This window comes from Abramis brama, assembly GCF_963993115.1.
Source record: "Abramis brama genome assembly, chromosome: 20".
Taxonomy (NCBI): Eukaryota; Metazoa; Chordata; class Actinopteri; order Cypriniformes; family Leuciscidae; genus Abramis; species Abramis brama.
In genome coordinates this window covers 33315738-33343532 of record NC_139982.1, presented here as the reverse complement: position 1 = coordinate 33343532, position 27795 = coordinate 33315738, and the positions used below count along the sequence as shown (strand labels likewise).

The window sequence follows — 27795 nt, the reverse complement described above, 5'->3', positions numbered from 1 at the left end:
TATTTGACCTAATTTTCCTCCGTATCTTCTGCAAATGAAGATCTTTGTATGAAACACTAGTCCTAAAAGCATGAGCAGATCCACAGTGGAAAATCTCAGAATATGTAAGCATATGCTTTCTATAATTCAGCACACACTGCTTGCAATGACCGAAAGCTTACACTTTTAAAGGTTTCAGTTTACAGAGTGTCAATAAATTGATAATACCAAGTTCAAGCATAATTTCAACTGATCTTTAACTTTCTGTTTATTTCGTCTTTGGCACTTTTAATTTCCTCCAGAGTCTCCTGAAATTGAGCAGCTGTTTCTCTCATCTCATAAATAAATTTCAAAGTTTCTGATTTAAATTCTAAATTCCTCTCGTTATATATTTCAGAGATCTCTATTGAATCACAAACAATTCTATACCCATCAAGAGCAAGAAATAGAGCTGAGATTACGCCAGTTACTTTCCCAATCTCAGCAGTTGGCAGTACAGTTAAACGTTTAGTAACGCTCGAAACGGTTTTCACGGATCTCACACTTGTCATTATTGCCTTATTTTTCACAGAAAACTCTTGCTTTGCCTTCTGAAGCTCTTCTACGGTTTTAGAAATTTTATTCAGATGATCAGTCATTGGCTCGATTGTGTTCTGGAAATCCTTGATGATCTTCTCAATAGTTGCACGTAGTTTTTTCTGCTGGGTCATGTTAGTGATGTTCGCTGTTGCACCTGCTACTCCTCCAGCTACTCCGACTACAACACCAGAAACAGCTAAAGAAATACCCAATGTGAAAGGTGATAAAGCCAGACCCACTAGTGCCGTGACTCCTCCAGCCTTTCCTACTGATGATCCCACTAAACTGCACATTGTAGTGGATTTGTGCATGGCTTCAAGATCGTCAGTGATGTCTTTCAGTTCCTTTATTTTGCTATTGAGCGTTGAATGGTTTTTGTCATATTCGGAGTTCAGTTTCTTAATGCTTCCTTGCAGTTCATCATTAAGAGCTTCAAGTTTCCTGAAACATCAAAACTTTGTTTAGAAGTAGCACTGGATATTTGCTTAATCTGTTTTATGATTTTACCATGTATCACCACAAAGAACAAATGTGACCCTGGACCACAAAACCAGTCGCACGGGTATATTTGTGGCAATAGCCAACAATACATTGTATGGGTCAAAATTATCGATTTTTCTTTTATTCCAAAAATCATTAGGATATTAAGTAAAGATCATGTTCCATTAAGATATTTTGTAAATTTCCAACCGTAAATATATAAAACATTTATTTTTGTGAGTGAATGCAGCAAAAGGGCAAAAATAAATGGACAAATTTAAAGGCAATTTTCTCAATGTTTGGTTTTTTTTTTTTTTTTTTTTTGCAACCTCAGATTCCAGATTTTCAAATAGTTGTACCTCGGCCAAATATTGTCCTATCCTAACAAACCATATACCAATGGAAAGCAAAATTGTTAATTCAGCTTTCAGATGATGCTTAAATCTCAATTTCAAAAATTTGACCCATGTGACTGTTTTTGTGGTCCAGGGTCACAAATATGCTATTGATCATTATGCAATTTATAATGGTCATGTTTTACTTTTGCAATATAGCAAACTAACAACAACACTAAGCTAAAAATGTGAAGTATAAGGGCTCCTTCGTTATCAGTCATTAAATTATTAGCTGAGGCTGTTCTCCAGTATTTCTCATTGAATCATTGCTTGTGTTGCACGAGCGCCCTCTACTGGTGAAACACGCGCAATTCACTCTTCTCAGGGAGTTTGATTGACAGGTGATCTGGCCAATCATAATCCGCAGAACCGCGCAATTGGACTGGACTGGAATTTGTTTTTGTTTCATGCACCATTATATATATGTCTATGATAATACATGTTTTAATCAACCTTTAATCATTTAAACAAATATTCATTGTTTAGTTTATCATTTAATAAATGTATTTTCTTTCATCTAAAGTTAATAGGTACAACATTTGATTTGAATAATTTTAGAAATATTAAATTTTGAAGTTTAATCAAATCCTGTAACAACTATAATTTATAGTTCATGTTAGCTAATGTAGTTAACTAATGTAAATGTAAATTTATAATTGATAATAATCCATTAATTATAAAGTAAGATCAAGTCAAAGCTTTGAACAGAAATACTCACTGTAATGACATCGATATCTCGTCCGGCTGATTCATTTCACCTGTGAACATTAAGCATTTTCAAAGGTTACTTTAACAAAAATGAAAAACTAACAATATACAGTGCTTTATTTTTTCACCATAAAACAGAGATTTTATATCCAGACAGGCATTTCATGCAAGTCATTTGTATAGCGCTTTTCAAAATAAAACACCTTGATTTAAAGCTGTTTTACAGAAAATGTCTTCAATAATTAAATATCTTAGTGAACAGGAAATGTCATCAATGTTAGAAAAGAAATTTAAGTGTAAATGTTAAAAGCTGAAGTGTGTCAATTGTGTGTCAATGAAAAAATAAATGTTGTTAAAACTGATTTACAAATACACCAGATATACAAATATGGACCAAAAAAAAATAAATTTCACAAAAAAAAGTATTGTGAAATGATTAGCATGTGTTTGTGGCCCTATCTCAGTGTCTTAAAAATATATTTTTTATTGAAGCACAACAGGGCATGCTGTCAAAACATCTCCAGGATCCCAAAAACGAGGGTTTTAAGTCACATATTTCAGCTTCAACAAATATTGTATTTGGAGTTCTTCATATGCGTTTAGTAAATAATTTAAATCAAACTCACCTGAAATCTTTCAAATCTGCTGGGCAGAATGTATGAATCTCACAGAAGAGTTCAACAGTTTCCTGCCTGCAACAAAATAATTGAATTCAATAAAATAAACAACAAAAGCGAAACAATGTAGTATATTCAAATAATCATATATAATCATCCATCAATTGGAGACACAAACTGACTGGAAATAGAGAATATTCCTACCTGGAGCGAGTGAAGAGAGATCCGCTCTGACTGAATACGGCTGTATACGGAATATTTATGTGCTCTTGACCCTGCCATCTTAGTTTAGATATGAGTATATAAGGAACTTGGCACTCTCACATCTCTAAAATGCTATTATAACATTATCATTTTCATCTTTGGGGTTTGGGAAATTGCTTGGACATTGTTTACTTCCTCTTTCACTCTATGTGATGCTTTTCCTGGAATCGTAGCTTTTCCTGCACATTCAGAGTGTCCTGAAACTCTTAAAACGGATGTGTTAAAAACAACACAACCTGTGTTATATCTCAACACACCTGTGTGTCTAGTTGAGGACAACACATTTTGTGTTACTTTCAACTCAACCAGTGTGTTATTGATCTTAACACAGGGAGTGTGTTAAAATATTTAACACAATAATGGGTCATAAAGCACACAATTTGTGTCATAGATCTGCTATTTTTGACCAGTTAAATTGAATGCAAAACAAAAAAAGCATTTAAAAAAAAAAATACAAACAAACAAAAAAAATTATTAAAATTTAACTGCTACATTTTCACAAAGTCAACATTCACATGTCATTTGAATTTCATACAGACATTTTTAAACAATTTTATATCTTGGATTTACAAAAAGGTTTTCTTCATAGGAAATCATGTGAAGAGGTTTTACATCAGCAGCATTGCTCACATTAAAGGGATACTTCAGGATTTAGCATTAAGCTTTGTATTAGTAGAAAACCTGTAGTATTTTCGAATTACCGTGCTTTCCACCCTCATATCCCCCTGAGACAAGAGATTTATGTATTTTTTGTCAGGAAAAAATCCTCCGATGAGGCAAAAATCATCATTTTGCGTCATCGGGGGATTTTCTGGTCTCAGTAATGACGCCACCGGCCTCGCACCGTTCTCCCGCGGCCGTCAGCCTCGTCCTGCTCGCCACAGTAAACATGATGAATGGCGACTGTAGAACGCAAAAGCCGAATCCCGGACATTTTGGGCGATCTCGAAATCCGGGGCAAACTCGTCACGGAGACTCACTAGTAGCTTAGCTTTGTTGTTTTCAACTGCGCTCTCTTACCGGTAGGCGTGGCCTCCTAGGGCAGCGAAGCAAGTGCATTCTGGGAGTTGTTGTCTTTCATCCACATAAGTCAAAAATACATTTTCTGGCTTTTCTCAGTCTAGAAAGCTCCAAATAAAAAAAGATTCTTCACATTTCTACTACATAAATGACCTATTTTAAATACACATTCATCTTTCCAGAGGTGAAGTATCCCTTTAATCACTTTGTATCCATTTGTTCTTTGGACTCCGTAAACATACAAGTGTGGGTGAAAGTACATTTGTGATAGAACTAAAACTAAAACAATTTCTTTTTCACATTGTGGAACTATGTGTAAAACTTCACCAAAGAGACGCTCTTCTCTAAAGTCACAGTTTAAAGCAAGTACACAACCAGTCTGAAAAGTCTGACCGAACACACCAGCAGAGTGAGAAACATGAACAGAGCGACATGTGTTCATAGGGTGTGATTACTGAAATGTTCTTTTCATGTATTCTTTATTGTCAGTATTTGATATCTGAATGCAGTAACAGTGCTTGCTGATTTAGCCCAGCTTCCAGAAATGAAATAGGGACTGGTTTTGTGTTTGAGAAAATTCTTCAGTGTGTTAACACATATAGGGGTCATTGAAGGCTATAGTTTAAGGGACCATTTCTCAGTTAAAGCCTATATTTTCCATTTAGACTAAAGTGTCCTATCCTGAGAGAAAGAACTTGTTATCTTGATGTTTTGAGACGAGACTCCTGTTTATAGTTAGAGCCTGGCCAAATCCAACCTTGGAAAAGATGTGTGTCAGTGTGTGTGTTAGTCTTCTTGCTTACAGGTGAAGGAACCACTGGCATTGTTGGAGATTGACTGAGTTGTTGTTCGAGACATGCTGGCACCCAGCAACCCAAATCTGAGACCTGGAAGGTCACGACGTGCCTGACTTCAGGGTCCGAGTGTCAGCGGCATAATCTATGGAGATATGCTTCCGTCTGTCTGTATATATGTGGAAAATTACTATGTTTATCTATTTCTTAGCCAATAAGAATCATTCAACCTGTAAGCAATGACGTAGCTTAGATCTTGGAAATGGTATAACTGCTGTGATCTGTGTAACTGTAAGCGGGGCGGCCTACGAACTCCTGTGTGAGTCTTGAAGCTGAACTTCTGCTGATGAAACTGCAAACTATCTTCAGTAAAACTTTTCTTCAATTTTTTTTATAATTCTGACTCCGGGTCTTCTTTCAAACATCTGGTCCTTGGGTCCTAAACTGTTAACCCCTAACAGTAATGGTGGAGAATGCGGGCAATTATTCTTGGTGACACCCCTGGCAAATCAGCAAACAAGGTAGAAAGATTTTATTATTTGGTAGTACTGTCTGAATGGATGAGATTGTGAAGGGGGACGGAAGAGCTTCACTCCGACGAGAAAAGTGAAGATTAATTATACTAAGTTAAAAGTATAAGAAGTCGCTGATAGCATTGTTTAAGGTTTAAAGTTAACAAGAGCAGACAGCGCAAGCGAAGTGTGATCTGTGGGGGCCCCGATGGGCATTGTTGGTGGCAACACCCCAGCAGAGTACGTCCCTGGATTGGAGGTCCAGGGCGCCGCAAACCTACTCCATCTCTTCCATCTCAGATAGGGGATCCCCGAATTTAGTGAATCAGGCAGTTAGGGATACTAACAAAAATAGGGTTGTTTGCCAGGGATGCATCAGGAATGATCCCAAGAGGAAAATAAAAAAGTTGTGACCCAAATTGGCGTGGACCAGTATATGTAACTGTCGTGTTGGAGTTTACTTTGCAGTTTCATCATGCAGAAGCCAAGCTGTGTTGTTCAAAGATCGCCGCCTCCATTTCTGCAATAACTTCAGGTGAGTTTGAACTGTGATTAAGATATGGCAGACAAATTGAAAAACTTGATCAATTACCTGAACAGTCCTGAAACAAATAGTGAGACAGAAGAGAGCAAACGCTGTAAGCAGCTGTGCTCTGAAGCTTTGACTTCAAGAAATATGAAATTAATAAGAAAATGGCCAGTCAGGGTTTTGATTCTGTTTGGAAATTTAAACAACAACTTGACTGGCTAAACAAAGAAAGACATTTTTTAATTTTTTTGCCTTGTATTGCTTCCGATGATTACAAAAAGCAAGTAAATGTAATTATGGGTTGGGGATCATGTCCTTGGACAAAAGTGATTCAAGTTAAACAGAAACATTGTGAAAACCCCTTAGAATATGTTGAGTGATTTTCTGTGCAGCTTATGAAAATTAATGTGCTGCCAATGATAATGATGAAGGTTATGATTCGGCTATTGTGATTGAATCCGCCACTGGTGACTGTAAAAGAATACAGAGAACTGCTTATCAGTGGCTGTGCTTACATTCCTGATTGGGACACACTGCTTCAAGGGTGTGCAGTAAGTTGGAGCCGTTTGCAAGCTCAGTGATCAAACTATAGGCAAAGAGAGTGTTTTAATTATGGTCAGCAGGGCCATTTAGCCAGTAATTGTAAAAGGCCACTCAGAAGGTGAGAAAATGTGAAAGTAACTAGTAATCGACCGATACACTGCTGCGTTCGCCGATAGTTTTTTCCCAGCATTATTTACAGACAGGCATCCACTGGCAGCTCTGTGTTGCTGGAGACGCTGCACTGCCCCTCCACCACTAGCAGAGTGCTGCTGGAATCTGCTCTTCAAGACAACGATAAGTTTTAAACTTACAAAGCTTCTTTTAACTGTTTGACTTAGCTGAAATATTGCCATACACTTTGAAAGTGGAAACACGTAGCTCTATATGTACTTGCAACTATAGCTAAGCAAGTTTGTGGGTCCAAATGGAAAACGCGAATGCCGAATGCCTCTATAAAACTGCTTGCCATTGTATTTAGGGAGCTGCAAATAGCTAAGTTGTAGGCTATTCGTATGCGTACGGAAGCTGTTACGAACACTGGTCATAGGATTAAGTAATGCCGACGTTGTTCCATGGTATTTGTGGGAGTTTTATTCAGCGACCACCTGGCAGAGGTTTGGACGCGTGTGGTGTGTGTCTCTCCAGTGTTTGTTTCCCCACACATAGACTAATTCGTGGCAGTGCGCCACAGAATCAACACCGGCCGCCACATATTGCGTTTTTTGCGGTCGCCAAAGCGAATTTTTATCTCGCCAAAGCCTTATTTGATCGCTGAGTGATGTAGATGACTGAAAACTGTGCTTGTTGTGACAGGTCGCATGTTGCTGAAAGAACGAGCAGAGAGAGAGAGAGAGTGCGCCCCTCCTCTGGCCGCACGCGCACACACTCACCGTCTTCAAACTGTCTTGCTCTCCCTCCCTCGCGCATATTTATCAAAATCAATTGAGAATGGACATGATGGTAAAAGGTCGGAAGAGCAAAGTTTTATGTGGAGGATTGGGACATTTTTTTCCTGAATTACCGCTGGATGTGATTTGTGCTAAAAAAACATTTCCTTGTCTTCTCTGAAAAGCGTACGTTCCACACATTCAGCTGACACAAACCACACTTTCAATAAACCCAAAAACCTATCCAGTGATGAAATGTTTTCTGTGTTGACACAAATCTTGTGCCATGTCCTAAACTGCCGGGATAATCACACAAACACACATCCGCTAATGAAACCTCTGATTCATGCACTAATTACTCCTTTGAACCGATTCTATTTAATGTATGGCAACACATTATTATAACAACTGATCTATCCAACACTGAACTCACCAGACGTCTAGATCGGTGTATAACAAATCAGTAACACTTTATAATAAAGTTCAGTTTATTAAACTCTAGTTAACTTCATTAGTTAACATTAACTATTAATAAACTGCACTTCTACAGCATTTGTTAATCTTTGATAATGTTAATTTAACCATTTATAGTAGCCTTATTGAAATCAAAAGTTGTATTTGTTAACATTAGTTAGCCTAATGCACTGTGAATAACATGAACAAATGAACAGCTGAATGAACAGCTGTATTTTTATTAACTAAGATTACCAAAGATTAATAAATAATACAGTAACAAATGTACCTTTTGCTCATTTTTAATTAAGCTTAAATAATTATTTTCAGTATTTTCAGCACTGAACTCATTTTTTGCTTGTTCTACCTCACCTGTTTTTACTATTTGTTAAATATAGTTTTTTAAGCTCAATAAAGGATCCTTTTTTAAATTGAGTATCGGCATCGGCACTAAAAAATCCATATCGGTCGATCCCTAAAAGTAACAGAAATGTCTGGTATTAATGTGGGTTTGAAAGTAGATCAGTGTTTAAATGACGATATCAAAGTTTTCGTCTAAGAAAGAATAAGAGATAAAAACAAAGTCAAAAGATTGAAGTCTTAAGGCAATCCTTTTGAAGGAAAGATCTATAATAATATTTTTTATAAGTGAATTGATGAAAATTAATGACTCCAACAAATGTGAGTGCAAAAATATCTACAAAATATGTTTATTTGAAAATGCATGTCATTTCTGGCAAAGATACCTTACGCTGGGCTAGAGTTAAAAGATGGTAGATAAAGTTTGATTTTAGAAGTTTATGAGAGTGCAGTGTACCAGTCCTGAATGCCTCAGAGTCTCTCTCATTCAAAGTCAGCTAAAAGCTGTTATCGGAGCTTGTGTCATAAGTGATAATAAGCTATTTATAGTGAAGTACAGTGTTTCACTTGAAGACCATATGGAGATGTTAAAAGAAATTATGCGAAATTTGTAAATGTTTTAAAAGCAAAACTGAATGACTTTAAAGAAGTCTTAAACAATAGAAGTGACGTTTTTGACTAGTTTAATTCAGGGCCAGTGACTTCTTTGTCTCCACCATACAGGGCCGATGGGTCTAAATTTAAATAAGACACCTAGGTGGGATCATAATGGTAAACATAAAAATAATAGACTTGATGGCAGAGAGACAAAGTGACACATTGGCTAAGTCACTATCCAAATTATCCAGAGAGAGCGCCCTCATTTTCATGAAAGGCCGGTGGGCGAACAAAGGAGGAGTGGATATAACTTCTAAAAAAGTTTTATTTCTGTAATAGACTTGTGTATTGACAGGTTAAGGCTGCCACCTTGTGGGTCATTATTGAAATGGCAGTGTTGTGTTAAGTATTGTTTGGCAAACAATATTTGAGCCAATGCGGCATCTGTAGTTTGAAGTCTGTTCACTGAAACAACAGAGTAAAGACGTGTTTCGGTAGTTCTGCTCAGTCTGTTTATTGTCTTCCACACGATACACCACAAATGGCGACGAGGATATTAAATGAATACCACGGCATAAATGGGCTGTAAGAGTCACGTACACTGGTCGTAGTAAAAAAAAAAAAGTGAGTGTTTTTTTTTCCGGAGGAACCAGGCACGTGTTGGATTAGCAGTTAGCATCGGAAAATCAGCCATGGCTGTGCCAATCGGTCGTGTGGATGAATACAATGACGCAAAGGAGGATTTTGAGTCATATCTGGAACGTCTGGAACAGTGGATGTTGGCAAATGAAATCAAGGATGAAAAGAAGGTGTGTGTGTTTCTCTCGGTGATTGGGGCTGATGCTTATAAGCTGCTGAAGAATCTGGTGTCGCCGACAGTACCGAGTGCGATGGGTTATGCTGATCTGGTGAGAGCACTGAGCACACATTACAAGCCGGCACCGATTGTAATCGCGGAACGGTTTCGATTCCAGAAGCGTAACCAGAAAGAGAGTGAAACTGTCTCTGATTATGTGGTGGCTTTGAGGCAGCTATCAGCTACCTGTGTTTTTGGACAGTACCTGGATGGTGCGCTGAGAGATCGTTTTGTGAGTGGATTACGCTTGGATGCCGTGCAGCGCAGATTGCTGTCTGAAAAGGATCTGACTTTCCCAAAGGCTTGTGAGATTGCAGTAGCAATGGAACTGGCGTCAAAGAAATCAATGGAATTTTCTGGACACAGCGAGCCTCATCAGGTAAATGCCCTGTCAAGTGCAAGCTTTTCTGAGAAGGGGAGGAAAGGACAGTTTAGACGACAAAATGATAATAAAGCACAAAGCAAAGGCCAAAAAGGAGTAAAAAACTACTTCGGGACACAACAGACATGCTACCGATGTGGGGGAAAACACTCAGCACGTGACTGCAGATTTAAAAATGAAAAGTGTCATACCTGCTCCAAAATTGGACACATAGCCCGTGCATGTAGAAAGGGAAAAGCCATTTCTCAAACTCAGTATGTGGAAGCTGAAGGAAATACATCCAGAGGGGATGAAGAGGCTGAACTTTTTGGAGTGTATGCAGTATACTCCACCTCAAGCTGTGAAAAGGGGTACACAGTGGATGTCGCACTGGGTGATAAGAGTACAACAATGCTACTGGATACAGGGTCAGCTGTGTCAGTGGTATCTGAGGATTTCTACCAGACGAATCTGAACAAATTCAGTTTAAAACCAGCCCCCGAGTTAAAGCTAAAATCATATTCAGGCCAAAGTATCGCTGTTCGAGGATACATCAGGATACCAGTGAAGTATGAAACACAGCAAGTCACCCTACCTCTGGTCATTGTAAAGGGAAGTAGACCAGCTCTGATTGGTAGGAACTGGCTAAAGGAACTACACCTGAACTGGAAACAGATTTTCACTGTACACAGGGTGCTTACACAGGTAGAGGGTACCCCAGGAGTCAACGAGGTGTTACAGCGCCACCAGGCAGTGTTCTCTGAGAACCAAGGCTGCATAGAGGGTTTTAAAGCCAAAATCCGCGTAAAACCAGGCACCACACCAATCTTTTGCAAAGCTCGCCCAGTTCCTTACGCATTAAAGGAAGCAGCAGAAAAGGAGCTGGACAGGTTGGAGAAAATGGAAGTGATTATTAAAAAATTGAGAAAAGTGAGTGGGCCTCTCCGATAGTCACCGTGCCAAAGGCAGATAAAACAATTAGGATTTGTGGTGACTACAAGGTCAGTATTAATCGGTGTATGGAAGAGCAGACATACCCACTACCTAACACTGAAGATCTGTTTGCTACTTTAGCAGGAGGAACATCATTCAGTAAGCTTGACCTCTCTCATGCCTACCAGCAGCTGATGTTAGACGATGAGTCAGAGAAGTATTTGACAGTCAACACTCATAAGGGCCTGTACAAATTTCATCGCCTCAGCTATGGTGTTTCCAGCGCGCCTGCAATTTTTCAGTCTGTTATGGACCAGATCTTACAAGGGCTGGATCATGTGACATGTTTTTTGGATGATATTCTCATCACTGCTTCATCTGAGGAGAAGCATTTAAAAAGACTGGATGAAGTGCTCACACGTCTGGAAAAACATGGTGTCCGAGTGAAACTGTCTAAATGTCAGTTTTTTCAGAGCAGTGTGGAGTATCTGGGACATCGCATTGACCAGGATGGCCTTCACCCCACTGATGAAAAGATTGTAGCCATAAACAAAGCGCCGGAGCCAAAAAATGTCACTGAGCTGAAGTCCTTCTTAGGTCTTCTTAACTACTACAGCCGTTTCCTGCCAAACTCCTCCACCATCCTCCACCCTCTACACAACCTGCTGAGAAAAGAGGCTAAGTGGGTTTGGACTTCTGAGTGTGCTAAGGCATTTGAAGATGCAAAGCAGCTATTACAGAAAAATAAAGTGTTGGTGCATTACGACACCCCTTTGCCACTCCGGATTGCATGTGATGCGTCACCCTATGGAGTAGGGGCGGTGATTTCTCATGTCATGGAAAATGGAGAGGAACGGCCTGTGGCTTTTACATCAAGGACATTAACTGAGGCTGAAAGAAAATATGCCCAAATCGAAAAGGAGGCACTTGCCATCATCTTTGGAGTTAAGAAATTCCATAAATATCTCTATGGGAGGAAATTCACACTCATAACAGATCACAAACCACTGTTAACTATCCTGGGACCAAAGTCAGCGGTTCCAACTTTAGCAGCATTAAGGATGCAACGCTGGGCTCTCATCCTCATGGCATACAGCTATGATATTGAGTACAGAAGATCAGCTGATCATGCAAACGCTGATGCTTTGTCCCGCCTACCCAGAGCCTCATTCGACAACACAGGAGAAGAGGGAGGTATTTTTTACTTCTCACACGTGGAGGAACTACCAGTGGGTGCGAAAGACATTGAGAGAGCTACTTTAAAAGATCCTATACTGAACAAAGTGTGGAGTTACACAATGAATGGATGGCCAAGTCATGTTCAGGAGGAAGCACTGCGGCCTTATTTCATACGCAGGCAGGAGTTGTCAGCAGAACAAGGCTGCGTTCTTTGGGGCCAGCGAGTCATCATACCCCCAGGTTATCGACAGCGTTTACTGGAAGACCTTTATCATGTGCACCCAGGTATCTGCCGCATGAAAGCTCTCGCTCGCAGCTACATGTGGTGGCCTGGCTGTGATGGGGAAATAGAAGAGCTGGTGAAAGGTTGCTCAATCTGCCAAGCTGTTCAGAAAATGCCAGCAGTCGCACCGCTGCACCACTGGAGATGGCCAGAAAGAGTGTGGCAGAGGATTCACATTGATTTTGCTGAGAAGGACAAGCAGTATTTTCTGGTGGTCATTGATAGCCATTCAAAGTGGTTAGAAGTTTTTCCCATGTCTTCCACCACCTCTCACAACACAATTGTAGTGCTGCGAAGCTTGTTCTCTGCTTATGGACTTCCAGAAGAGCTGGTATCAGATAATGGTCCACAGCTGATGTCGAAGGAGTTTACACAGTTTCTGGAGAGAAACGGTATCAAACACACTGCTGTACCTGCATACCATCCTGCATCAAATGGAGCTGCAGAGAGGTCAGTGCAGATCTTGAAACGTGCGCTGACGAAGAATGTGTTGGAAGCGGAGGGAAAGGCTCCCTTGCCACTCAGTCATAGACTTGCAAATTTCCTGCTCATGTACCGCAGTACACCCCACACCGTGACTGGACGGACACCGGCTGAGTTATTTCTGAAACGCCAGATCCGAACTCGCTTCTGTTTGCTTAAGCCCACGCTTGCCAGACAGATTGAAGAGAAACAGGCCACACAGAAACGTCATCATGACCGGGGTGGCTCATCCCTTCGTTTCTTTCAGGAAGGGGAAGCGGTCCGTGTCCGAAATTTCAGGGGAGGAGTGGAGAAATGGAGTCAGGCAGAAGTACTGAAAAGACTGGGAGCTGTTACATACATGGTGCAAGAGGGTCAGAGGCAGCACACAGTGCATGTCGACCACATGTTGCCATGGCGAGGAAATGTTGAGACACTTCAAAAAAGCTTGCCCTCACCAGAGGTTGAAAATGAGCCGCCAGTAACAATGGACTGTGTTGTTCCAGCTGTGTTGCCTAGTGCACCAGTGACGCAAATACCACCTACTGTTCTCACTAAACCAACTGAACAGGTTGTCGAGGTGTCATCTCACACAGCAAACAAAAACTCACCTGAGAACCGGCGGTACCCAGAGAGGGTCCGTGTACCACCTAAAAGACTGAATCTATAACCAGCAGTATTTTGTAGGTAAATGTAAATCTGCACAGTGAATGTAAGCTGCCAAGAGACATTTTTTTGTTGAAAATAGGAAGTTAATTTTTTGCCGGAGATTTAGATTTATTTAAGGCAGTAGATTTATTTTGGCTGTGAGATTTAAATGCAAAGTTAGTTGTTGCTAATTATTTCTAAACTTAAAAGGGTTCTTGTTTAAAACTAAAAAGGGAGGAACGTAATAGACTTGTGTATTGACAGGTTAAGGCTGCCACCTTGTGGGTCATTATTGAAATGGCAGTGTTGTGTTAAGTATTGTTTGGCAAACAATATTTGAGCCAATGCGGCATCTGTAGTTTGAAGTCTGTTCACTGAAACAACAGAGTAAAGACGTGTTCGGTAGTTCTGCTCAGTCTGTTTATTGTCTTCCACACGATACACCACAATTTCTCAATCCATTAAATGGATGTATGACATTATGTCTAAGAAAACTACAATTTAGGTAATAAAGGTTAAAGGAGAAAGCAGCTATATGGCTGTCTCAAGGGTTGAGATTCGAGTAACATAATATTTTGGTTTGTGAAAAACAGTAAAGATGAGTGGGACTGAGACAAAACTGATAATATTTTTTGGGTGATTTTCAGACTAACCATTTGATAGAGGAATACTGTGAGAAGTTATAATGGAAAATAAAGTTACAATTAATGTTATGAAAACGAGGGTATAGAAGAATTAATAAAATACCATGATTTCCCTAAAGAGGGAACTTTAAGTGTCACTAGGCTGACAGCGATGAGAGACTCTGTGTAAGAGGGAAGTGAAAAACAAAAAGGTTGTTGTGTGAAACGTGTGTGGGGTACTGGTAAGATGAGGCAGAGCGAAAAGAAAGGAAAATGACGCAGAAGGAACTGGCATGTAGGGAAATAGAGAAAGATGAGAAGAAATGTAGCAGAAAAATTTATGTTATGAAAATAAATTTCTGATAGAATTTATGGAACTATTTATGAACGCCTGTTCAGTCAAATTAAGTTGAAATTGTATGAAAAGTGAGTTTCAGATAAAAATAATAAGGCATTAAGTATGATTAACAGGGATTGACGTGTTATACATATAAGGAATGAACAAAAGTTTTATTAAGCAGAATGGGGAATAATTATATATTTTAGTGGTACATTAATGATTGAAATGATTATGTGAATTTGTTTTAATTTATTTCTATTTTTGAAAAAAAAAAAAAAAGGTATGAGATGATATACAATTAAAATGGTGCATGCTGTGACTGTAAACTGAAGGATGAATTCAGTAGAGACTTAGATGGATTATTATGGGTCTTAATTATTATTATTATTATTTTTGTTGTTGTTTATTTTCAGTATGACAACCATTGTGTTTTAAACCTAAAGGGTCTATAATGGGGGTAGTGAAAATAATGGATTAACAATCTTTCTTAGTTTATTATAAAAGGAATTGGAAATTATAGTTTTATAAAAACTAGTGCATGTATCCTGGAATTTATGATTATAAACAATGTCTGTATTTAGGATCTGAGTAGTGACTGCGGGTCTAGCCCATATAGGAAACAGTGCTTGCTTATTTAGCCCGGCTTCCAGAGAATAAATAATGTACTTTTTTGTATCAGTTACCAGTGTGATTACTGAAATGTATTCTTCTTTCATGTATTCTTTATTGTCAGTATTTGATATCTGAATGCAGTAACAGTGCTTGCTGATTTAGCCCAGCTTCCAGAAATGAAATAGGGACTGGTTTTGTGTTTGAGAAAATTCTTCAGTGTGTTAACACATATAGGGGTAATTGAAGGCTATAGTTTAAGGGACCATTTCTCAGTTAAAGCCTATATTTTCCATTTAGGCTAAAGTGTCCTATCCTGAGAGAAAGAACTTGTTATCTTGATGTTTTGAGACGAGACTCCTGTTTATAGTTAGAGCCTGGCCAAATCCAACCTTGGAAAAGATGTGTGTCGGTGTGTGTGTTAGTCTTCTTGCTTACAGGTGAAGGAACCACTGGCATTGTTGGAGATTGACTGAGTTGTTGTTCAGGACATGCTGGCACCCAGCAACCCAAAAAACATTGGAAAAACTGGAAAAACATTTGGGACAGTAATTTTTTCTGTTAATGAACTTCCCAGTTTCCAATGAAACATAGTCTGAACCTGACTCTTGTAGGCTAATGTCTTACTCATATTTACAAAATTACATACAACCTGTGCTTGTCTTTTTAGAGGACCATGCATCATTCGCCAGTAGTGAGTCATAAAATGATGCTTTGGTATTAGCGATTTGTTTGGATATTGAGTCTAAAACAAATTATGGTGATCAATAACTAGCTGCTTTAAAGATACAGCTAATACTTTGGTAACAACTGGTGCAGAAATTATACTACAAATTTCTTTTAAGGAGAAGGAAAAATTACCAGTGACTATCACCTTCACTTACAAAATTTCCAATCAGGAAAGGCAAATAAAGGTTGAGACGCCACATTCGACTGGCATTTTGCTTAATGGGGTTCTCTGATGTTCTTAAATTATGAACGGCACTAGGCTTGTTTTTCTCGTTTGTCACACCATAGTCAAAGCTAATCATTCGGTCCTTCAACTGATCTGAAGTGGAAAGTTTTTGCTCATAGATGAAATGTTGTAACATTAGTTTGATCTCGAGTGGAGCCACACCCTCTAAAATGTCATGCATAATGTCAACGCAGACATTATTGGTAATATGAAAGTACTCTAGAGAGTTTAGGCCAGAGTCTGCTTTTATGCCTGTTAAACTAGGATTTTTAAGCAATCTCTATTTAGATCTCTATTTAGATGTTTAGCATAAGAATTGAAGTTATAGTATGTTCGTTGACAGTTGTTTTGACTACAAACAATATAATCCTGTCCATCAGAAAGTGCATGGACATGTCTAAGATGACTTCAGAGTTTCCGGATGTCTAATGAAGTTGATTTTTTGCACTTCGGAAATATGTACATCAGTAAAGTAGATCTGGAAACTCATGTTGAATGTGCTCGAACTTTAACTATATTCCCTCAGGATCTATTAGTAACTGCACTGATATTCACAGTGATGATAGTTTCACTTTCTCCGTTTAAATCCAACATCAGTTGTCACCCACTTTAGGGCCTTTGATACAGAAAGAGTTTCTCCATGTGATTCTTAGACTTAGGGGAGAACCGGGGCGAAAGTAACGCGGGACGAAAGTAACAAAGCAATTTTTCTCAGAGCCCTGACTATATTTGCATTTCAAACTATGACAGCACGTTTAGTGCACAACCCTTGACAGAGCTGCCAAATATCACGCGATTTCGTCATCGTTTCCCGCGGTTAGGTCCGGTAAGCAGTTTTCGAGTGCGATAAGTAAATTACTGAAGCGGTACTTTTTTCTAATTACAAGTTGTGTTTTTAGTTTCATGTCACACAGTAATGATCAATCTACAGGTTATTAAGTGCTGTAACACATCCTGAAGTTTGCCTTGTCAGAGTTTTTCAGTATAAAAGTAAATCGGGTTTAAATGTCCGGAGTTCCTGTCGGGACGAAAGTAACACTTGTTACTTTTGTCCCTCTATAGTGAAAACAAGTGTTTCTTTTGTCGCGCTGCTAATGTGGTGACTTTTTCTGTGTTGCAGCATTTATTAAAACATGTTTATGTCATATTATACTAACAGAATAGTGAGGGTCAGTAAGACAGATAGAGGTCTGATTCAGCCAGATGTTTATGAGGAGGCATTCACATTTAAATCAGCTGATTTCTGTGTCACCATTTTTTTACACTCAATCTGTTTCTATTTACCCTAGTCACATTTAGGTTTTAGCCATACCTTATAGCTTTTCCACCTCCACCTATGGATTTGCAGGGTTTCCATCCTGATGTTTTTATGCAGATTTTAAATTTGTGCATAAAAACAGCTTGATGGAAACATGACTATTGTTACATTATGTTGAGAATTTATATTATGGTATTTTAATTTAATTTTCATATTGTTCATGTTGAAAAAACATTTTATAAAATAGATTGACATTGCCAATAAAAAAAAAATATTTTAAATAATGCAAGTTTGTACTGTTGGGTTATTTGAAACATTGATGAAACTGAAATTTAAAATGAAAATTTAAATTAACAATTTTTTTTGCGAATATAAAGGCCAAAATATGTTTGCAGTTACATGTTAACAAAAAAAAACAAAACAAGAGTAACACAAAAAATCTAGCTTGTATATTGTTGTGTTACTTTTGACCCACCTGTGTGTTACTTTCGTCCCAACTGACGGGGTCGAAAGTAACATGAGCAGTCTTAAGTTCAAAGTGAAATTATACTGAAGTCCTTCAACATTTTGCTATTGATAGACCACACTTGTGAGTGTCTGACCACAGCAAAAATAGATCTGTCTAAAATATGATCTTTTCAAATGGTACTTTTGCCCCTGCTCTCCCTAGTATTTGATGTGTGTGTGTGTGTGTGTGTGTGAGAGAGAGAGAGAGAGAGAGAGAGAGAGTGTGTGTGTGTGTGTGCGTGTGTGCGAGCGAGCGAGCCGAGCGTGTGTGTGCGAGCGCTCGTGCGCATGTGTGTGAGTGTGTGTGTAAATAGGTCCAGCCAGATTATCACAAGTTATCTTAGTTCCCTTTCGTTGTCACTCCGAGTTACGTCGGATGACGACGAATGGGGTTTCGCTTAGAAAGCCTATCATCTTCGAGTATATAAAACAAGCCAATGGCAAAGAAATGCCATGGGTCTGGGGAATTTGCATAGCGTAACTCTGCCCCAACCTGGGGATATATAAGGAAGTGCGCTGGCAACATGCAGATATGTTTTTCGCTTCGGAGCCAAGTTCAGCACTTCACTCCACAGCCAAATCCTGAGTTTTCATCTCTATTCTCTTCGAGACGAGCCTCTCTCCAGGTGTTGGTGTGACAGCGAGTTCCAGCGAGTGCACATTCCCTGCTTATCTGTGCAGTGATTTGCCAGTGTTTGTGTGTTCATCTCCTTGGTCGCTTCAACACTTGTGGAGAAATCTCCTTTCTAAAAGAGCTTGCACGCGGCACGTCTTTTTAAAGATGCCTCGCCCGTGCACTTCTGGTTGCGGTCTATTCATTTCTGACTCTGATGGGCACAATCGCTGTCTTGTGTGTTTGGGCATTGAGCACGCTAAGGCAGCGTTTGTGGATGAGTCATGTTCCCATTGCGGGAACATGCCCATTGCACGGTTGCGATCCAGACTCAATGACATTCATGGTAGAGTCCCCTCATCCGCACCCCGATCTACGAGCTCCGCGAGAGCTGGTACTTTGGCTGGCGGCCAGGGTGACCTGAGGGTGACGGTGTGAAACAAAGTGCCGACTATTCCACGCTCCACACCGCCCTCTAGCACCGTGCAACCCGTGAGTGTTCCGAATGAGCCCGCAGTACAGTCCTCTGACTTGCCGCGGGTCTCATTCGGCGCTCCAGAGGAAGAAGTGATGTCGATCGCTGCATCACAAGATGGGCAGGAGTCCTTGGGGAGTGATGATTCGGCTGTGCTGCCACCTTCGGGTGCGCCAGCATTGCCCGAGTCGGATCCCGAGCTGACGGCCATGCTTTCCCGGGCAGCCGAATCATTGGTCTTGAGTGGTCCCCGCCACCTGGTCCAGTGCGCTCGCAGTTGGACGATTGGTTTTTGGGGGCGGCCGCTGATCCCCGTCAGCATCCAACCCCAATGCCTTTCTTCCCGGACGTGCATGAGGAGGTCACGAGGTCCTGGAAGGCAACCTTGTCTTCCCGCGATCGCTCGGCGACCTCCTCCGCCTTGCCTCCTCTCGATCAGGCGGCTGCCAAAGGGTACACTGGGTTTCCCCAGGTTGAACGCTCTGTGGCCATGCAATTGTGTCCCCAAGGCCTGTAGATTCTCCTCCACCCTTGTGGCGAAGACCTATAGAGCTGCGGGGCAGGCAGCCTCCTCACTGCATGCCATGGCGACACTCCAGGTCTATCAGGCCCAGATGTTGCGTGACATGCACGAGGGGTGGACTGACCCAGGGCTCTTCGATGAGCTGCGTGCCGCCACCGGCCTTGCTCTCCGAGCGACGAAGGTGACCGCACGCTCCCTGGGTCAGATAATGTCCACCTGTGTGGTCCAGGAGAGACACCTGTGGCTCAACCTGGCTGATGTGCGGGAGGGCGAGCGAACCCGTTTCCTCGATACCCCCATATCCCAGGCTGGCCTCTTCGGCGGGGCAGTTGAAGACTTTGCCCAACAGTTCTCAACTGCCCAGAAGCAGACTGAGGCTCTCAAACATGTCCTGCCCCTGCTCGCCGCCGAGGACGCCCTCCTGCGGTCCCCCCCCCCTCCCGCAAGGCCCCAGCAGCAGCCTCCACCCGGGCCGCGCCATGGAGGAAGCCGCAGGAAGGCATCACAGCCCCCTCCAGCCCCGCGCCCCGCTAAAGCCAGGCCAAGCGGCGCTCCTGAGACGGGCTGCTCAGAGATGGCGATCAGACAGACCATCAAACCACCTGAGAAAGTAGATACTATGTCTGACTTCAAAGAAATTGATGGCAAAATTTTGGAAGAAACCGTACAGCACCTTAAAACATCAACCTGTGCTCTTGACACACTTCCCACATCATTTTTCAAAAGTGTGTTAAACAGTTTAGAAGCAGATCTTCTAGAAGTGGTAAATGCCTCACTTCTCTCTGGGAGTTTTCCAAACTCCCTGAAAACTGCAGTTGTCAAGCCCCTCCTGAAAAAGAACAATATGGATAAGACCATATTAAGCAACTATAGGCCGATCTCAAATCTTCCTTTCATAGGCAAGATCATTGAAAAAGTTGTCTTCAATCAGCTGAACAAATTCTTATGCTCGAATGGATACTTTGACAATTTTCAATCTGGTTTCCGACCGCACCACAGCACAGAGACAGCGCTCATAAAGATAATAAACGATATTCGCTTAAATACTGATTCAGGCAAATTATCAGGTGGTACTACTCGACCTCAGTGCTGCATTTGACACTGTCGATCATAACATACTTCTTGACAGGCTGGAAAACTGGGTGGGGCTTTCTGGGAAAGTCCTAAAATGGTTCAGGTCATACTTAGATGGGAGAGGTTATTATGTGAGTATAGGAGACCATAAGTCTGAGTGGACATCCATGACATGCGGAGTCCCTCAAGGCTCAATTCTTGCGCCACTCCTGTTCAACCTGTATATGCTCCCAATGAGCCAAATAATGAGAAAGAACCAAATTGCTTACCACAGCTATGCAGACGACACACAGCTCTACTTAGCCCTATCGCCTAACGATTACAGCCCCATTGACTCCCTGTGCCAATGCAACGATGAAGTCAACAGTTGGATGTGTCAAAACTTTCTTCAGTTAAACAAAGACAAAACTGAAGTCATTGCATTTGGAAACAAAGATGAAGTTCTCAAGGTGAACGCATACCTTCACTCTAGGGGTCAAACAACTAAACATCAAGTCAGGAATCTTGGTGTGACACTAGAGTCAGACCTTAGTTTCAGTAGTCATGTCAAAGCAATAACTAAATCAGCATACTATCATCTAAAAAATATTGCAAGAATTAGATACTTTGTTTCCAGACAAGACTTAGAGAAACTTGTTCATGCTTTCATCACCAGCAGGGTGGATTATTGTAATGGACTCCTCACTGGCCTTCCCAAAAAGACCATAAGACAGTTGCAGCTCATACAGAACGCTGCTGCCAGGATTCTGAGCAGAACCAGAAAATATGAACATATCACACCAGTCCTCAGGTCTTTACACTGGCTCCCAGTTAAATTTAGGATTGATTTTAAAGTATTATTACTGGTATATAAATCATTTAATGGCCTAGGACCTCAATATATTGCAGATATGCTCACTGAATATAAACCCAGCAGATCACTCAGATCACTAGGATCATATCAGCTAGAAATACCAAGGGTTCACTCTAAGCATGGCGAGTCCGCTTTTAGCTATTATGCCAGCCGCAGCTGGAACCAGCTTCCAGAAGAGATCAGATGTGCTCCTACAGTAGTCACTTTCAAATCCAGACTCAAAACACATCTGTTTAGCTATGCATTTAATGAATGAGCACTGTGCCAATGTTCGTCCGACTGTTTGTACTGTACTGTATTTTATTTTTTATTTTTCTAAACTGTTTTAATTATTCTTATTTCTTTTTATTATTTTAATTTCTTCTATGTAAAGCACTTTGAATTGCCACTGTGTATGAAAAGTGCTATATAAATAAACTTGCCTTGCCTTGCCTTGCCTATGAGAACACGGGGTTCGCATCCTGAACTATCTCGATGACTGGCTGATCCTAGCTCGCCCTCGAGACCAGGTTTGCGAACACAGGGACCTAGTACTCCAGCATCTAGCTCGTCTGGGCCTTCGGGTCAACTGGGAGAAGAGCAAGCTCTGCTCCGTGCAGAGGATCTCTTTTCTCGGTATGGAAATCGACTCGGTCGCCATGTCCGCGCAGCTTATGAGCGAGCGCGCGCAGTCTCTGCTGGCTTGCCTTCGCCAATTCGAGGGCAAGAGTGCGGTTCCACTGAAACTATTTCAGAGGCTCCTGGGGCATATGGCATCCGCAGCCGCAGTAACGCCGCTCGGATTGCTTCATATGAGACCGCTTCAGCTTTGGCTTCGCGATCGAGTCCCGAGGTGGGCATGGCAACACGGCACGCTCCCAGTGACTCCGACCTGTCGTCAGACCTTCACCCCGTGGACAAACCTCAGTTTTCTTCAGGCCGGAGTGCCCTTAGAACGAGTTTCCAGGCATGTCGTTGTGTCGACAGATGCCTCCTCCACGAGCTGGGGCGCAATGTGCAATGAACATGCTGCCGCGGGCTCTTGAACAAAACCCCAGCTCAGACTTACGCATGGCACTGGAAGACAGTCGAGAGGTGACGTGATTACACGGGGAACCCCATTCGTTGTCATCCGACGTAACTCGGAGTGACCACGAAAGGGAACGTCTCGTTTACGTATGTAACCCTCATTCCCTGAGTAGAGAACGGAGGCGTTACATCTCCCTGCCACTTCCGCTGGAACGCCTGAGTTCAGTCTCGGCTCCTCAGCGAAGACATATCTGCATGTTGCCAGCGCACTTCCTTATATAACCCCAGGGTGGGGCGGAGTTACGCTATGCAAATTCCGCAGACCCATGGCATTTCCTTGCCATTGACTCGTTTTATATACTCGAAGATGATAGGCTTTCTAAGCGAAACCCCATTCGTCGTCATCCGACGTAACGTCTCCGTTCCCTACTCAGGGAACGAGGGTTATACGTAACCGAGACGTTTTCTTAAATAAAACATCATCATTATTCACAATTTAAAAATAAAATAAAAAAGAGAGAGAGAGAGATATCCAAATCTCAGAGTTAAACTCAAACATTAGCATGTGGATTTCCAGCTTGGTGAGTTCCCTGCATCTATAGGCTCAAGTCTCTTCATGTACGGAAAAACAAACTGTATTATCCCACATGGGGAAATGTGTTTCGGGCCATCAGCCGTACTGCAGTCAGCTCACAATTAACACACAATTAACACACAATAATCAACAAACCCAAACAATAATAAAACGAACCATAACAACAGAGAGAACACAGCAATATGATTATTTTTTTATAAAAAATATTATTTAGAATATATATATATATATATATATATATATATATATATATATATATATATATATTGTTGTTGTTGTTTTTTGTTTTTTGTTTTCTTTACAACCATCACTGAACTTACTTAAGCTGGACTGTGACACTATTTTCTTTTGGAAACAAATTTTGTTGCATTATTTTCCTGTTATCTCTGTAAAGCTGCTTTGAAACACTCTGTATGGTAAAAAGCGCTGTATAAATAAATGTGTCTTTACTTGACGATTGTCCGCTCAAAAGAAGACAAGGATCCTGCTTCAACTCTTGTCTGGTGTTATCATGGCTGGGAAAGTCTCTTTCTGATCTCCCAGACTCTCCATCAGACTCTCTTCTGCACTCCTGTTTCTGTCTGTTGGCAGATCCATATCGTGAAAGTATGTTTGCAAAGCCTGCGCCGAAATTGCAACTGATTATCAAATAATCCACAGTGAAATGTACCGAATGCACTGCTGAGTCATTCACATTGTTGGAAAAGAAACAAACACTTTCCTAGCATTAGAATCGTTAAGAAAGTAATGGTATTGATCCTGTGTCGATCTTTTCGTATTCTCATGTCACTATTCACTAACGCTGCAGTGGGCGGGGCTAAAACACGGTGATGTAGACGTGGGCGTTGATATTCTTCTGCAAAGGCGGATCTTTCGCTGCACTATTACGTCATAATTCCACACTTTTCAGATCCTGTCATTTTCTGGCCTTGGTTTCAATAAAAGCAGTTTTTGGAATAACAAGGACGTTTTTAGTTTTTGTTTTATAGTATTACGAACTCTTAACTGTCAAAAGATCAAGGAACAATTTTATTTTCAGTTCATGACCCCTTTAACTGAAAGTGACGTGACGCCAAGTACACTGTCCCATACTCGGAATTTGTGCTCTGTGTGTGTGCACTTACCCATCGAAGTGCACACACACAGCAGTGAGTATTGAACACACACACACACTCTGAACACACACCCAGAGCAGTGGGCAGTCAAATTTTGCTGCAGTGCCCAGGGGTTCGGTGTCTCAGCTGTGGTTATTGAAGGTGAAAGAGAGCACTGGTCAATCAATCATTCACTCCAACCACTTACAATTCCTGCCGGACTGAGACTCGAATCCGCGACCTTCCGGTTACAAGTAACACTCTCTAACCATTAGGCCACAACTGACCCATTATTAGCTGTTGTTGCTCGTTACACATAAAATTAGGTTTTACTGCTTCTTCCAAAGTCATTAAGTAGACATTCACTGCTGTTGTATTTTGTCTGAGGTAGTTGGTCCAATTCACACAAAATTCATATGGAAACTCCCTTGAAAAAAGTTCTTAGAATTCAGGAATCTGAAGGATATTTATCCCAGTGCCAGTGATTATTTTGTTTTAAAGTTACTCAAGAGAATGGTTGCATTAGCATTCTAAACTTAGTCGTAATTTTTCAGTTTGAGAGGGTGTCCAGGATTCACTCTGCGTCTGATATAGTGGAAAGGCCTAATGCAAATCAGTTATTAAAGAATGATTAAAAAGGACAAAAAGCATTATCAGTAAATTAACCCTTACACCAAAGAGTTACAAGAATCTATTGTAGATATTTCTTGGTTGATTTCAAACATCCTCCTTTACTGTTTACTTTTTAAAGATCACACAATCTGGGAATATGTTTTTGAGATCATATTTATTTAGAGTGCACAAGCTTAATTTTGCAATTTTGTCAGAGATATTTTGGTCTTGACATCCACATTAGCTGGAAAACATTGATTCTTGCTTCATTTTTACTTTACATTACAATTCAGTAACATACACAACAAAAAGGGCAATGAAAATGAACGCCCGTAGAATTTCACAAGACACAAAGAGAAACCAAACTCCAGTGAAAGTGGTTCATTTACAAAGACTGTTCATCCAGATCATCCAAGGTCATTCAGAACCAGAAAACAGGCAAACAAGTTTGATTTAACATACAGAGCTAATAAAAAAAAAAAAAAAAGTTAATTCATTAAAAATAAAATATTTGAAATACTATGGAAACTACAGTATTTAATCACATATTTGACTTAATTTTCCTCCCTATCTTCTGCAAATGAAAATCTTTGTATGAAACACTAGTCCTAAAAGCATGAGCAGATCCACAGTGGAAAACCTCAGAATATGTAAGCATATGCTTTCTATAATTCAGCACACACTGCTTGCAATGACCGAAAGCTTACACTTTTAAAGATTTCAGTTTAAAGAGTGTCAATAAATTGATAATACCAAGTTCAAGCATAATTTCAACTGATCTGTAACTCTCTGTTAATTTCGTCTTTGGCACTTTTAATTTCATCCAGAGTCTCCTGAAGTTGAGCAGCTGTTTCTCTCATCTGATGAATAAATTTCAAAGTTTCTGATTTAAATTCGTCTGCTTTTTTTTCTTTGTTATTTATTTCAGAGATCTCTATTGAATCACAAACAATACTGTACACATCAAGAGCAAGAAATAGAGTTGAGATTACGCCACTTACTTTTCCAACCATCCTAAGAGTTTTGGCAGCTTTTGCGGCTGTTTTGCCAATTTTAGCAGTTTGCAGTACAGTAGTTAAAAGTTTACTAACGCTCGAAACAGATCTCACACTTGTCATTATTGCCTTATTTTTCACAGAAAACTCTTGCTCTGCCTTCTGAAGCTCTTCTACGATTTTAGAAATTTTATTCAGATGATCAGTCATTGGCTTGATCGTGTTCTGGAAATCGCTGATGATATTTTTAATAGTTGCACGTAGATTTCCCTGCAGGATCATGTTTGTGATGTTCGCTGCTGCACCTGCTACTCCTCCAGCTACTCCGACTCCAACACCAACAGCAGAAACAGCCAAAGAAATACCAAATGTGAAAAATGCTAAACCCAGACCCACTAGTGCCGTGACTCCTCCAGCCGCTCCAACACATGACCCCACTAAACTGCCCACCGTAGTGGCTTTGTGCATGCCTTCAAGATCGTCAGCGATGTCTTTCAGTTCCTTTATTTTGCTATTGAGTGTTGAATGGTTTTTGTCACATTCGGAGTTCAGTTCCTTAATGCTTCCTCGCAGTTCATCATTAAGAGCTTCGAGTTTCCTGAAACATCAAAACTTTTGTTTAGAAGTAGACAGCACTGGATATTTGCTGGATATCTGTTTTATGATTTCACCATGTATCACCACAAAGAACAAATATGCTATTGATCATTTTGCAATTTATAGTGGTCATGTTTTACTTTTGCAATATAGCAAACTAACAACAACACTAAGCAAAAAATGTGTAGAATAAGGGCTCCTTTGTTATCAGTCGTTAATTCATTAGCTGAAACTGTTCTCCAGTATTTCCCATTGAATCATTGCTTGTGTTGCACGAGCGCCCTCTACTGGTGGAACCCGCGCAATTCACCCTTCTCATGGAGTTTGATTGACAGGTGATCTGACCAATCATAATCCGCCACGCGCTGAACCAGCGCAATTGGCTGGACTGTTACAAACAACATGATAATAAAAAATTTTAATCAACCTTTATTAATTAATTAAACAAATATTTATTGTTTAGTTTATCATTTAATAAATGTATTTTATTTATTTTACAACATTTGATTTGAATAATATTAGAAATACTGAAATTAACTAAGTTTAATCGAATCCTGTAATAACTATAATTGATAGTTCATGTTAGCCAATGTAGTTAACTAATGTAAATGTAAATTTATAATTGATAATAATCCATTAAATATAAAGTAAGATCAAGTCAAAGCTTTGAACAGAAATACTCACTGTAATGACATCGATATCTCGTCCGGCTGATTCATTTCACCTGTGAACATTAAGCATTTTCAAAAATTACTTTAATCATAATGAAAAACTAACAATACACAGTGCTTTATTTTTTTTACCATAAAACAGAGATTTTATATCCAGTCATTTGTACAGCGCTTTTCAAAATAAAACACCTTGAGTTAAAGCTGCTTTACAGAAAATGTCTTCAATAATTAAATATCTTAGTGAACAGGAAATGTCATCAATGTTAGAAAAGGAATTTAAATGTAATCGTTCAAAGCTGAAGTACTGGTAAGTCAATTGTGTGTCAATGAAAAAATAAATGTTAAAACTGATTTTCAAATACACCAGCCATCAGCCGTTGATTGAAAAAAAAGAAAAGAAAAAAAAAGTATTGTGAAATGTTTAGCATGTGTTTGTGGCCCTATCTCAGTGCCTTAAAAATATTTTTTATTGAAGCACAACAGGACATGCTGTCAAAACATCTCCAGGATCCCAAAAATGAGGGTTTTAAGTCACATATTTCAACAAATATTGTATTTGGAGTTCTCCATATGCGTTTTGTAAATAATTTAAATCAAACTCACCTGAAATCGTTAAAATCTGCTGGGCAGAATGTATGAATCTCACAGAAGAGTTCAACAGTTTCCAGTGCCTGCAACAAAATAATTTAATTCAATAAAATACACAACAAAAGTGAAACAATGTAGTATTTAAACAATCAAAATATATAATCCTCCATGTGATCATCCATCAATTAGAGACACAAACTGACTGGAAATAGAGAAGTATGAATATTCCCACCTGGAGCGAGTGAAGAGAGATCCGCTCAGACTGAAACACTGCTCTATTTATGTGCTCTTGTCCCTGCCAGCTTAGTTTCGATATGAGTATTTAAGGAACATATACTTTCACATAGGGAATATGGTACTTTCACA

At 40.1% G+C, this 27795-nt stretch overlaps 2 protein-coding genes across 2 annotated transcripts in view; both read right to left on the bottom strand.

Annotated features, from left to right (window-relative positions):
• The window catches only part of LOC311071307 (uncharacterized protein), a 3339-nt gene extending 349 nt beyond the window's left edge, over window positions 1-2990 (bottom strand). Inside the window, exons 1-4 of the mRNA XM_084095661.1 lie at window positions 2963-2990; window positions 2768-2833; window positions 2152-2191; window positions 1-999 (exon numbers count right to left, since the gene is read on the bottom strand). The exon at window positions 1-999 is cut by the window's left edge and continues 349 nt beyond it. Of these exons, the coding sequence (XP_083951787.1) occupies window positions 225-999; window positions 2152-2186 (810 nt within the window). The 5' untranslated portion in view covers window positions 2187-2191; window positions 2768-2833; window positions 2963-2990 and the 3' untranslated portion in view covers window positions 1-224. The remainder of the gene's footprint in view (window positions 1000-2151; window positions 2192-2767; window positions 2834-2962) is intronic.
• A 21753-nt stretch (window positions 2991-24743) lies between these two features.
• On the bottom strand, window positions 24744-27520 carry LOC311071305 (uncharacterized protein). Its single transcript, XM_084095656.1, has 3 exons — window positions 27445-27520; window positions 26855-26894; window positions 24744-26171 (listed from the first exon to the last, which is right to left on the bottom strand). The coding sequence occupies exons 2-3, from the start codon at window positions 26887-26889 to the stop codon at window positions 25349-25351; spliced, it is 858 nt and encodes a 285-aa protein (XP_083951782.1). The 5' UTR covers window positions 26890-26894; window positions 27445-27520; the 3' UTR covers window positions 24744-25348.
• Window positions 27521-27795: the final 275 nt, after the last annotated feature.